Source organism: Rhinolophus ferrumequinum, chromosome 4 (assembly GCF_004115265.2).
Source record: "Rhinolophus ferrumequinum isolate MPI-CBG mRhiFer1 chromosome 4, mRhiFer1_v1.p, whole genome shotgun sequence".
In the NCBI taxonomy this organism is placed as follows: domain Eukaryota; kingdom Metazoa; phylum Chordata; class Mammalia; order Chiroptera; family Rhinolophidae; genus Rhinolophus; species Rhinolophus ferrumequinum.
In genome coordinates, this window is record NC_046287.1 from 27,899,788 (window position 1) to 27,912,271 (window position 12,484).

At 36.8% G+C, this 12,484-nt stretch overlaps 1 protein-coding gene across 11 annotated transcripts in view; it reads right to left on the bottom strand.

Annotated features, from left to right (window-relative positions):
* Window positions 1-2,798: 2,798 nt before the first annotated feature.
* Window positions 2,799-12,484, bottom strand: part of MYCBP2 (MYC binding protein 2) — a 248,084-nt gene continuing 238,398 nt past the window's right edge. For all 11 annotated transcript variants that reach the window (XM_033105219.1, XM_033105215.1, XM_033105218.1 and 8 more), the window contains 4 exons: window positions 11,243-11,452; window positions 8,760-8,867; window positions 7,951-8,116; window positions 2,799-3,628 (listed from right to left, as the gene is read on the bottom strand). In XM_033105219.1, the coding sequence (XP_032961110.1) occupies window positions 3,513-3,628; window positions 7,951-8,116; window positions 8,760-8,867; window positions 11,243-11,452 (600 nt within the window). In that variant the 3' untranslated portion in view covers window positions 2,799-3,512. The remainder of the gene's footprint in view (window positions 3,629-7,950; window positions 8,117-8,759; window positions 8,868-11,242; window positions 11,453-12,484) is intronic.

Sequence of the window (12,484 nt, forward strand, 5' to 3'; positions counted from 1 at the left end):
TTCTCTAAGCCTTTCAAGTCATCTGCTAAAATGAGAATAATGTTTTACCCTAGAATTGCTGAAAGGATAAAATAAAATGCCTATAATTCAGTGTCTGCCATTTAGGAGGTGTTCAATAAATGTACTTCTTTACTCTTCACTTTTGAATCATACTTTATTATGGAATAAAGTGCTTTTGTAAATACTTTCTCATTTGATTTAGATTCGGTATTATTTTAACAAATGTGACTGAAAAAGGTTAAATGTTCTGACGGCAGGTCACATAGCCAAAACAGAGGCAGAGTTGGGACCTGAACTCAAATCTTCTGGTTTCAGTTTCAGTGCTCTTTCGGTACTGTTGGCAGTTTTTAGGAAACTGAGTTGCAATATTTCATCATATAGCCACCTTCAGAAATACGTTACCACGTGTAGGGGGAATTAAGTGACAAAGTGGGCAGGGAGAGATGTTAGGGCTGAAAAATCTGAAAAAGGTGGCAAATCAATAACCATTGTGAATTCAGAGGGAATAAAGAGAGTACTGTATATATTTTTCAAATAAGCTTATTGATAGAATAAGGAGTTTTTAGCCCTAAACATTCTAGCCAGAAAACTGCTTAAGAAAAATGGCTTTTCCTCGGCCTGAAAATACAACAAAAAGTGAGTTTCCTTCCAACTGTGATTGTTTCCTAGTATATTACACGTAGCATTTGACAATGGTCTTTGTGTACAATATGCTCGAACCAATTGTGTGCCATAGCCTCTGTCTTCTGTCATAACTTATTCCTAAAATGTTTAAGTTTTCTGGTTTTGAAATGGTTGGGTTATGATTTAAAATAACTTCCTCATAAATGAAGTTGAAGTCATTGTGAGTATATGTTACAGGGCTTTGTTGCTTTTATCCTTTTTATTCCTAGAATATTAACTTGAAGTGGCTCATGCTAGTCAAGCTTTCACAATAGTTTCCCGTTTCCTTTCTTTTCTACTCCAGTCGACACGAGCCGATCAACGTGCCAGCAAAGTTAAAGGGTATAAAATGATACTCTGCACAGTTCTCACGTGTCCGTGACGTCTCCTATCTGTGTGGCATACTCAAGGGTAGTTTCATTCCTGTGTCCTGTCAGTTTAAGTCAACTATACTTACAATGGCCTCATCTCATTCTCCCCTCATTTCCCTGGGGCATACCTACGAACAGTTTCCGTCTCTCTACCTACTTTGTGTTTTCTGGAGACATTTAAAGCCAATCCGCACCCTGTGCCCTCAATTTCCTCCCATAGGCCTGGGAATGGAACGAGATTACTGTGATTGGTGTGGGTTGGGAAAAGAAGCTGAGGCAAAGCTTCTAAGCGGGTCCTGAGAGGTAGAAGCTGGGGCGAGGAGCAGGATCTTCTGGGGAGTGGGGTCATCCCTTCATGATGCCTGTCGCCCAACATCCTCATGGCAGAATGACCAGGTCCTAAAGAAAAAGGCTGTTTTGTGGCAAAGGTTCTGGAATCTCTTTTGAACACAAAAGTAGTGTCCCAACTGGCACTTTGTCAAAGACAAAAATGTGAGAGGATATAAACATACGAATGCCTTCAGCACCCTTTTCAGTTTAAGGATCAGGGTTTCTTCATGAATTAATTCAAAGTATCCTAGAGATTGAAATTGAATGAATGCTGCCTGCAACTCCTCCAGCTTGGTTTGGGACCGCTGTAAGTGCCCTAAACGACAACAAATTATTCCTCCTGCTTTCAAACACATCTGGCAATTAAAAAGTGGCTTGCAAGTCTCAGGTACTGTCACATACTACAAAGGAAGTTTGCATAACCTTCTCTATAAAAGAAAGTATTAGCATTTCTTTTACAGGGATGGTTCAGATGCATCTTATTTAGATAAAGGCCGACCTTCTGTACAGTTTCAAAGTCCTTCCTTGCTCAGGAACCCATGTGCTTCAACAGTGGATCAACAAGTAGCGTCATGAAGAGATCAGAGTCTGTATGATCTTCAGATTTTTTTTTTTTTACAGTAAGCTCTCTAACACCAGGACAGCTAGACTACTCATGATTCCATCACATTCTATTATTTTCTACTTATTTTTTTCTCATGCCTTTTTCTACATCTCTGCTCTTTGAAATGCTACTTATTCTTCAAGATGCAGCTCCAATGCCCTCTTAGTTACACTCCTCCCAACAACAAAAACAGAAAACCATGAAAAACAATCTTTCCTAAATCCTGAAGCATTTGGCTTGGACATTTTAATGAAATTTATTAGAACATTCTCTTAATAGTTGTCTGTGCTCTGATTTGATCTTTTCTTTATATTTTAAGGTCATTCAAGGCACAAATTATTTTAAATTTCTCACAAATGCTTAACAAATATATTTCCAACTGGAAATTTAGGATAAAACCAATCAAAATTTTCATCAGACTTGTGAAATAAACATCATCTGATTTCTTGATGAGTCATAAAGACACAATTCAGCAATTTCATGGGTTAACTGTATATGAAAAAAAAGACAACTACCAAAACACACTGTAGTTTACAGTAAAGAGAATAGTGATCTTGTTGATAACTTATAAAAGTTCTAAAAGGTGCTGGTTAATAAGGTGGAGGTTGGTCAATTTCTTTTGTCTTTGGCATATGTCTGTGTGTGTGTGTGTGTGTGTGTGTGTGTGTGTGTTTCTACCCAGTGTTTAAGATTACTACTCTTATTTTACCTAACAATTATGCAAGTTATGATTGTGCTGTGTTAGTAAATTTCTTTTAAAAGAAAATTGGATGTTTTAGACCTTGAAGATATTTAAATTTTGTTTCTCAAGCAACACCTTACACAATTGTTAGACTTTATCACTGTATAAAAATGTACAGTGGTTTATTGACATGTACATTCCAATATGTTTACAGCTGCAAGATAATGAGGCACACTCAGTATTGCACTTCATTAAAATTTCAGGCTCAAACTTAACCTAGAAGTTTAAATGAAACTGCATTTGTAATTTAGTAATTCTTATAGAGGACAAACATTGATATCTTTATATACAGTGAGATACTTATAACATTTATATGCTGTCCTAACACAATTTTTTTTTTTTTAAATAACAGTCTAGGAAATAAACCAGAATATTCCTCTTTTTATCCCCACCCGTGATGCAATTGTACAGGATTACAAAAAGGCAGTATACAATCAACAATGATTATTTTTCTTTTTTGCTTGAAAGCCAGCATCATTCTGAGTCCATGGGCATGGTGATTCTTTTATATCAATTATCTATAAATGTCCAATGCTTCACAGGCCAATGACGGTCATGGCCACATGCAAACACCTCACAAGTTTGATGTCTTGGCTCAAAAGAAAATAAACCAAAATAATGGGAAAACTTTCCATAGCAAGAATTATGTACATGGTATTTGGCATCCTTCTTGCACTGTGAATGGTTCATTTTCATGGATGTAAAAATGGTCCCGTCCTTATCCTGAGCAGAGTTTCAACTTCACATCCGCTTGGGGGATGAAGGCAACTTTTCTCTCTATAGACAAAGGAATCTGAGTGTTTTAAAAAGTGTGAGCATTTCTGCACACTCCACAACCCAGAGCAAACTCTTCCCCAGTGGGTGGATGAACAACATGGAGTGGGCATTCAGTTCCTTCTAATTGTTTGCCTTTGGGACCTGCATACATTTTGAAGGAGGCAAGAGAATATAATTAAAAATATATATATTATATTACACACACACACACACCAAACCTAATGTAAACATAAATCGCTGATAAGTCATTCAAAAAAATAACATGACTATGGTTATGCAAACATAAAATTAGAAAGTTTTTTTTTCTTCTAACCACAAAAGTAAAATGCTCACCATAAAAAACTCAACACACCAGACATATATATAGAAGAAGGGACATGGTCCTCTACCCACAACATCCTGCCTAGAGATAACCACTATGAGCCACTACTCTTTTTCTATTAATAAATGAATTATGTACATCATTTTAAAGCAAAGAGCAATGAACAAAAATGGTCACAAAAATCCCTCAGTTTAGTCTAACAAAATTATTCTGGATGAGAAAATATGGATACTTTTGTATAGAATGTTTTTCTCTAGGTAAAGAGAAATTTATATATAAATAAGCCATTTACCCTTTCATCTTTTCTGAAGAAAAGGCACACATTGGTAAAATGGGAAGACTGATTATTATTGTTCTTTTGAAAAGTAAATGGGAGAGAGATTAGTAAAAAAATAAAAATTAATCACCTTAAAAATATGAGAGTAAAATAATATATAATGTAATAATGCAGAAGAAACACTTTGGGAAAAAGAAATTTGTAGATAATAAATAAACTAGGCATAAAACGTACAAAAAAACTGTATTTTCTATTTTTTGAAAGACTTGTTATGCTAATGTGCTTCATGTCATGTGTTTCATATCATTTAAGAAAAGGACTTTTAGCTCTTTTATAAATGAGGAGCTTCACCGTGTAGGGAATATAGGCTGGGTTTATAACTTGAATCAGTGTTCCTATTAACAGCAGAGGAAGGAACTAGCAGTAGTTTCCCACAGCAAGTTTCCAAAATAATAAATGTAAGTTTTTATTTTGTTTGAGAGAAAAGTATTCAGATTGGATGAGATGAGCTTATCCAGATCAATGAGGAATGAGATCTCATTTAATTTACCTTTTCTAGGTTTAAAAACTTCTCTGACGTACAAGAACAACAGGAGGGATAAAAGGCTAGTGTTTATGAAGCTCTGAGCCTGGCACAGTATAAATAAATACTCAATAAGAGTCAGTAGCGATTACTACTATTACTGATCAACAACAAACTGTGGCCTCATCTAGAGGAATAAAAAGTAAGTTCCCTGTAAGAGGGAGACCAAGGCGTGAAAGTCAGTATCAAACCGAAGACAGCTAACCTCAGAGGGAGAACTTAACTGCTGGCTCCGGCTAAAAGCCTCACGTGACCTCAGGCTGGGTCATGAGGGGAGGATGCCGGCAGTTTGTTGGAAAGGTAATTATTCCTGTTATAAATGATCAAGTAGATCAGTATCCCCCCCAGACCACACTGCACACTGGTATTCTGCCCGCCCCACCAGTGGGTAGGCAGGAGGGGGCCCTCAATGGCAGATCTAGTTCGGGTCTACAACACTACCAATGGTGGCTCCCGCAAACTGCAGTCCTGGGGAGAAAATACAGGGTCATTTAGTCAAACATATTTACTGAGTGCCTAATGTGTGAATGGTGCTGTGTTAGGTGCTTAGGAAGTAAAGATGCACACGGCCTATCTTCAAGGAGTTCATAATCTAATGTTATGGTTAAAAAAAAAAGAAAGAAAAAAAGTGAAAGCACATACAAAAGAAAAAACACCTGCAGTCATTTGAGTGCTTACTATTGAGGCACTATTCTAATATATCAATGCACTTAATCCTCTGATAGTCATAGAGGCAGGAAATATTATCCCTATTTTGCAGGTAAGGCAAAGTTAAATTAATTTTTCGGATTTATAAATCCCTCATCTTTAAAATAGGCACAGCAACATCTATCTCACAGGGTGCTGTGAACATTAAGTATCCTCGCACCAAGAAGGTCATCAATAAATGTTTTAGAAAGGAATGGATGGAATGGAATGGGGGGATTATCTACTTCAATTTCTTAATCTGGACTCTTGTTTTCATACATGTTAATAAAAAGTAAAATGAATAATAAATTGACAGTTTAGAGAGTGGATCCTTATCTTTCTGAGTAAACTGCCTGGGCATCTTCCTTGTTGACTCACTGTGACGTCTCCTTTAATTCTCTTCCAGTTCCCTAAATGAACGGATGAGCTGGAGGAATGTGTGAAGCTGGGAGAGCGCTAGGAATTTAACCTTTCCAGGCCTCAATTTTTCCATTTGTGAATGTGGGGGATAATACTATCTATCTTGTAGGTTGTAAAAATTAGGTGAGAAAATATATGTGAAAATGCCCAGGATCAATGTCAGTTCCTTCCTTTTGCCATCGCCCTCTTTTCCTGCCTCATTCCTTTCCTGATTCACAAGCGTTTCAAGGGCAAAGTCCTTTCTGTTGGCTGACCTGCTTGATCACGTGAATGTACGAGGGGCAGCCTTGCTTTCGCCTGACTTGTCCCCTCAGTGACTGCTCTGCTACTGTGTTTTCTGCAACGTTTGTTTCATTACTAGCTAATTTCCTTATCGCTTTTAGTGTTTTGTTTGTATTTTTCTTTTTTTTAAACAAAGAAGAAACTTTCATTCAGTAAAATTTGGATTTTCCCTGATGACAGAGCTTATCTCTCAACTTTCTCAACTAGAAGTTGGTTCTCTATCTCCCAACTTCTCCAGGTCATAAAGCCAGGAAGCAAGATTGACTTTCCTACTTCCTGTTTATTTCCAGACCACTAACCTCCAAGTTTTATTCAATAATCCCACTTCCCTTGAAGCTCAAATGATCTAGAACACTGCCTGCCCCCTTTCCATTCCCTTCATTTGCTGACCTCCAGCCCACCGTCCTCCCGCTAATGACGGCTTACATCTCTGTTCTGGCCATTAACCGAAACACTCTGGCCTCACGTTATTCTCACCTTGCCTCTTTCAAAGTCCGCTACTTCTATTTACCAAAAAAAAAAAAAAATAGTTTTAATGGTGTAACAGTTTTTGTTTGACATGTGCAAATAGCAAACAGTAGCCATACTTAAAAATAACTCATTTGTCTTATCTTTGTTTTTGAATAGATAATATACGGTACCTCACATAGTTTAAAAATCAAAATGTTAAAAAATTATATACAAGTCATCTTCTCTAACCTCTACCCCATTGTTCCTGTTTTCCCCAACAGTTAACTAATTTTATTAATTTATTGTGTATCTTTCCAGTGTTTTTATGAAAATATAAACAAATATGAATATATTATATATTAATTTCCTCCTTTCCTACAAAGGGAGCAGACTATATACACTCTTATATCATTTGAATTTTCATTTAATACTAACTCCTATGGATCTTTCCATGTCAATACTTAGAAACTCCATCCTCAGTCATCTTCATTTTATAATGGTGCATATTACTTAGTGTTTAATCAGCCCCCTACTGGATACTTGTAGTATTTATGAATTTTATTATTATAAGCAATGTTGCAGGGAATAGCCTTGTACATTTGCCCTTGTTTATTTTCTTTACATACGTAGGTATATCCCCAGAAATGGGATTGATGTATTTGTAGTTTTGAGAAGCACCATTGGGTTCTACCATGTGCACTCTGACAAGCAATGAATGAGAGTGTGTGTTTCCCAGCTTTAACAACATTGTATATTGTGGTGTATGTAGTTCTAATGTGTTTTCACTAATTTCAGATATTTCACTACAGTCACATTTACCTCTCTTTCCGCTTCTCTCACTGACGTTAAGCCTGTTATTTTGCCTTACTGTGATCCACAGCCTCCTGACCTCTTCTAATTTTTCAGTCTTTTTTTGGTTTCACACTGACTGTTTTCAGCCTGACCTCCATAGACCATCATTTCTCCTGTATTCTCAGGCTTCTTTAGTTCCCTTGGCTTTCTGATGCTCACTATGCTGCTAGTTCCCAGCCATTCTAGATTAAATCACTTGTTCATTTTTATGGTGTCGGTTCCAGGCTTCTTAGAAAAAGAAAACAAAATAAAACAGCCCCCTCTCCCCCCAAAATCCCTTTAAATGTTCTATTATACATTTATAATTTCAGACTTCACTGACCAGCAATCCTTTCACTATCCTTAGCTGACTTCATCCTCATTCCCCAAACAATCTGCTCCATCATGGCTCCTAACCCCTCACGCACCGTGAGCATCCTACTTCCTGCTTCACTCACAAAGACAGACATTCACAAGAGCCAAGGAACCCCTTGGATTCTTTAGGATAGTTTGAACTGGGTTTCTGCCACTTGAAATAAAAATATTTTCATGTGATCAGTAAATGAAACTAGATACCACAGACAGCATATTTAAAAGTATGGAAAACATACCTGCAGGACAGTGTGGTAGTTCTTCCTTAGGAATGCTAGTCATTCTTTGAAAATCATCATGACAAGCGTTACAAAAATGTGTTGTTCCAAAACAAAAAAAGACAGCCACTGAACAGCAGTAGCGACATTTATATTCCAGAAAGTCTGTGCCATGTTTCGGACACATCTATAGAAAAAGAAAATAGACACAAAGTTATAGTGAGTCTATTTCAATTATACTTAAGATAGTTATATACAGAGCTCAGTGATTCGTATTTTGAGAGTACACACAATTCTCAAAACTGACTGAAAAATTGATGATACACACATTAAAAAAATAATGAGTAAATGTGTGGCTTTTCCCAAAAGAGCTAGACAAAGCCCCAAGTTCTAATCTCGGCTCCATCATAACTAATCTTACTTAATAAGCTAGCTACTTAACTTCCTTGTGAATGTTTCCTGGTCAGCCAAATTGAAAAATTAATATTTCATATGTCTCGCAATTTCATAGATGTACTGTGAAGATTTCACTGAAGAGAGGGAAAATCTGAAAGTGTGAGTTCAGGCTTAAGAAAATGATATAAGTACACTTATTAATTGTTGAAAGATGGTGGTTATTTTATGGAAGACAAAGTTATAAAATGCAAATCCTATCCAAAAGAAACAACACATATGAAATCATTTGGAAAATTATACACTGCTGTAAAACATTAGAAAACACTGGGGGAAAAGCCTGCTATATCATTCCGACCATACCGCTTACATTATTATTAGAAAAATGGAAGTGGAACATTTCTAAACTACCTTTCTTAATCAAATGTGCTACTCACCTGCGCCCTGGACACGTCGGAACAAGCCCCACAGATGAGCTCTCTGGGATCATAGTCATCCCCTTGTCCAGCCTCAGCATCGCAGCGAGCTTCGCCACCAAAATACGCCTGGGAAGAGAGCACATTTAGATGACGGCAGTGAGAAAACCCTCTGCTGGGAGATCCAGTTTGGGCGAGGTGGGAGTCAGAGAACGAGGTCTTAGGAAACACGACTGTGTGTTAGACACTCCCTTGCAATGCCACGGGGGTGCCCATATTGCTGCCATAGGACAGATCAGGGTAAGAAATAAAGCTGCTGTCCTTCAATTCTGGAACGGATTCTGCTTACAGTATGCCGTTCAAACATTGTACTACCAAAGCAAAATAACAGAAGAATGTATAATATTCAAAATACATATCAAAAATAGGATATTAAGTAGTAAAGAGAAACTGCTTTTTCAGGGCAAAGTTTGAATAGTGTTTCATCATTTTGAAATAGTAAATAACATATTCCTTTCTAGTGCTTTAAAAAATACGATTAGAAATTCCCAAATTTTAATACAATAGAACAAAAAATATGCCTAAAGTAAATATGAGTGTATAATTATAATTCTCAGGCTAATGGGAAAGAAAAAAATTGATTTTAATCTTATAAAAGCTTTTAAAAAGGAAAGGCAAATTTGGTATTTCTGTTCAGAATACTGCTTATTCTTATAAAGCTACCCTATATGCAAGAATTCAACAATATCCAATTTAGATACTTGAATAAATGAAATTATCGTAACAGATGATTTATCTGAATTTGCTCTGGGGACAAAATAAATGAGGCCAGTTGTATTTGGGGCAATCCACAAGCACATGTCCCATAGCCAAAGACCTATATCCATAATTGAGGATAAACAAGATGAGTCAATATAAGTCTATTATTTATACCAGAAAAACAGGTCAAAAGATAGGCTCCATTGACAGAGGTTATTAATGGCTGTCTTCCAGCTAAATTTGGCCTCAGAAGTGTTTCATTTACCCTGGGGCCTTTTCCAGCTGTTTTACTTTTCTAGATTCCCTGCTTGGCTTCCTGGACATTTGATTGTCATCCCTGTGATGGCATATTTACATACCATCTGAAGGTGTGATCAGGCAGATTTGGCTCCACACTTGAGCATGTGTGTATGGTGTGGTGGAAGGTGAGAGTCAAATGCACAGTAGGAGGTAGTGAAGAGCATTTCATGAAAAGAAATCACCTATGTGACGGCATGGAGGTGTCAGTGAGGGAGCAGACATGGCCGAACGTAGGGAGTTGCAAGTTGTTCAGTATTTGGTAGCATGAGGTGCGAGCGGTAGCACCCTGGGGGATGAGACTGGACAGGTGCACAGGGTTACAGGATGATAAGCAGAATGATGACACAATCAGATTTGAGACCCAGAAATATTAACCTAAGAGTAGTAGTGTAAGTGTAAAGGATGGCACGGAGGGATTCATGGATCCACAAAAAGAGCTCAGGAAGAAGGCTGCTGTAATTACCAAAGAAAATGATTAGGGTTGCTAAAGACGTAATAGAAAGAAAGGAAAAAAAAAATAAAAACAAACAAACAAAAAAAAACCTCAAGAGAGATGTGGAGATACAATTGACAGGACTTTGTAAATAAAGACTGGAGACCTCGGAGAGTTAACGTTGAGAATATAATACTGGACATATGGACTTTGATGTACCTGTGAAAAATCCAAATGTCTGGTAGGCAGTGGAAAATTGGCATCTAAATTTCAAAAATTTTAGATGGTCAGAATGGTATAGGCGAAGACATGGGTGTACAGGAGGTCACCAAAGGTAAGGAGCTATTATTAGGCAGGATGGAGAGACAGGAAACAAGTATGTAAGGGCAGGTGAATGAAAAGGAACCCTGTGAGGGAGTTAAAGACAAATGACCAGAAAGGAAGGAGGACAGCACAAGAAAGTATTGTCCCGGAAGCCAAGGAAGTAAGAGTTTAAGGAGGAAATGCTCAAAAGAGTCAAGTAAGAGAAGTTTATTCAAGAACCAACTGGATTTGGCAAACAGGAGGTTCTTACTGATGAGAAGTAGCTCGTGGACAGAAGTATTTCATGGTTTGGTAATAGTTTGTATAGGTTAAAAAACAAAAAAATCCCAAAACAAATAAAGTAAATAAATTCAACTTGAAATACAGCACAAGCTTTCTCATTTTTAACTTCAGATAACACGTAAGAATAATTGAACATCATCATAGAATTCAACTTCTTAATCATATAGGTAATCTCTAGTCAGTTTAGTGGTTACCAGAGAGAAAAGGGGGATGAGGGAAGGTAGAAGAGGGTAAAGGAGGTCAAATATATGGTGACGAAAGGAGATTTGACTTTGGGTGGTGAACACACAATGCAATATACACATGGTATATTATAGAATTATATACTTGAAACCTATGTAATTTTATTAACCAATGTCAGCCCAATAAACTTAATAAAAAATTCTTAATGTTATTTATAGCATACCTTTCTGCATTTGTAGCAAACATAATATGCATATCTATTCATGGCATAGCCAGCTGGGTCATTATAAAATCTCACACCAGGAGTGGTGATAGCTTCACTCTTATGCAGACCTTCATATTCCAATCTCATTAAGGCCTTTCTTCTGACATCTTCATAGAGTTCTTTTATTGGATCAAGCAGGTCTTTTAACACTATATGATTTATCTTGTTCTGAAATTTAAAAAATGAACATTTTTTAACAGAATTATTTATTTATTAATTCAACAAACAGTGTGCATCAAAGTGTCAAGTACTGTGCTAGATAACCAAACATTTTCTAAATAAAATGTACTTAAAAATAATTTTGTAGGAACTGTAACAGCTATATACAACGTCAGAGGGGTAGTAGCTTGGGGGAGGAGGGTTATCACTTTGTGAGGGGTATAAATGTCTAACTATTACATCGTTTTGTACATCTGAAACTTATACTAAAAAGAAAACAAAATAATCTTGTAAAGTCCTCACAAGCCTCTATTTTACCAAGAGCGGGGAAAATGAGGGAAGTGGAGCACAGAATGTGAAAATTCCATTTTATTAGCTTCATATTCCTGAGTATGGAACCTATCTCCTGTTGCCTCCCCTGTTCTGGGAATAAAGAATTACCTTGCTGCCACAAATAAGACATATTCCTGTGTGTGTGTGTGTGTGTGTGTCTGTGTCTGTGTTTTGGTCCCTTCGAGCTGGGGTAGAATGTCAGATGGTAGAAATGAGCAGGTAGTATTTTCTATACAACTTTCATGTATCATTTCTTAAATGTGACCTTTTTTGGGTGGTACCATAGGAGATGGGAGAGCAAATACTACTTTTTGATTATTTCTCAGTCTTACTAAGCAACGATTGTGCTAAGTCTTTCCATATTATACTCTATATACCAGTCTGCAATTCTGAAGAAAATAGGAAGAACTAAATAGAAAAAAAATTAAAGAATTAATCGAGAAGGCACTGCCAATCACATTCTAAAACAAAGGTTTTTGTTAATCATTATTAGCTTGCCAAAACAACTTGCTACTTTGTTTATTAACTATCTTTGTAGAGATATGTCAAAAAGTTTCTCCTTCTTTTATCTGAGCTCTAAAAGAATCTTTCCTGATGGCACTGAAAGTTCAGATTTCACTCTTTAATGGCAGGTATCAGTACCTACAAGCACCATAGACTCATTGTTCTTTTCAGTCGTCACCCATTGCCATGTCACATGATCTGAAC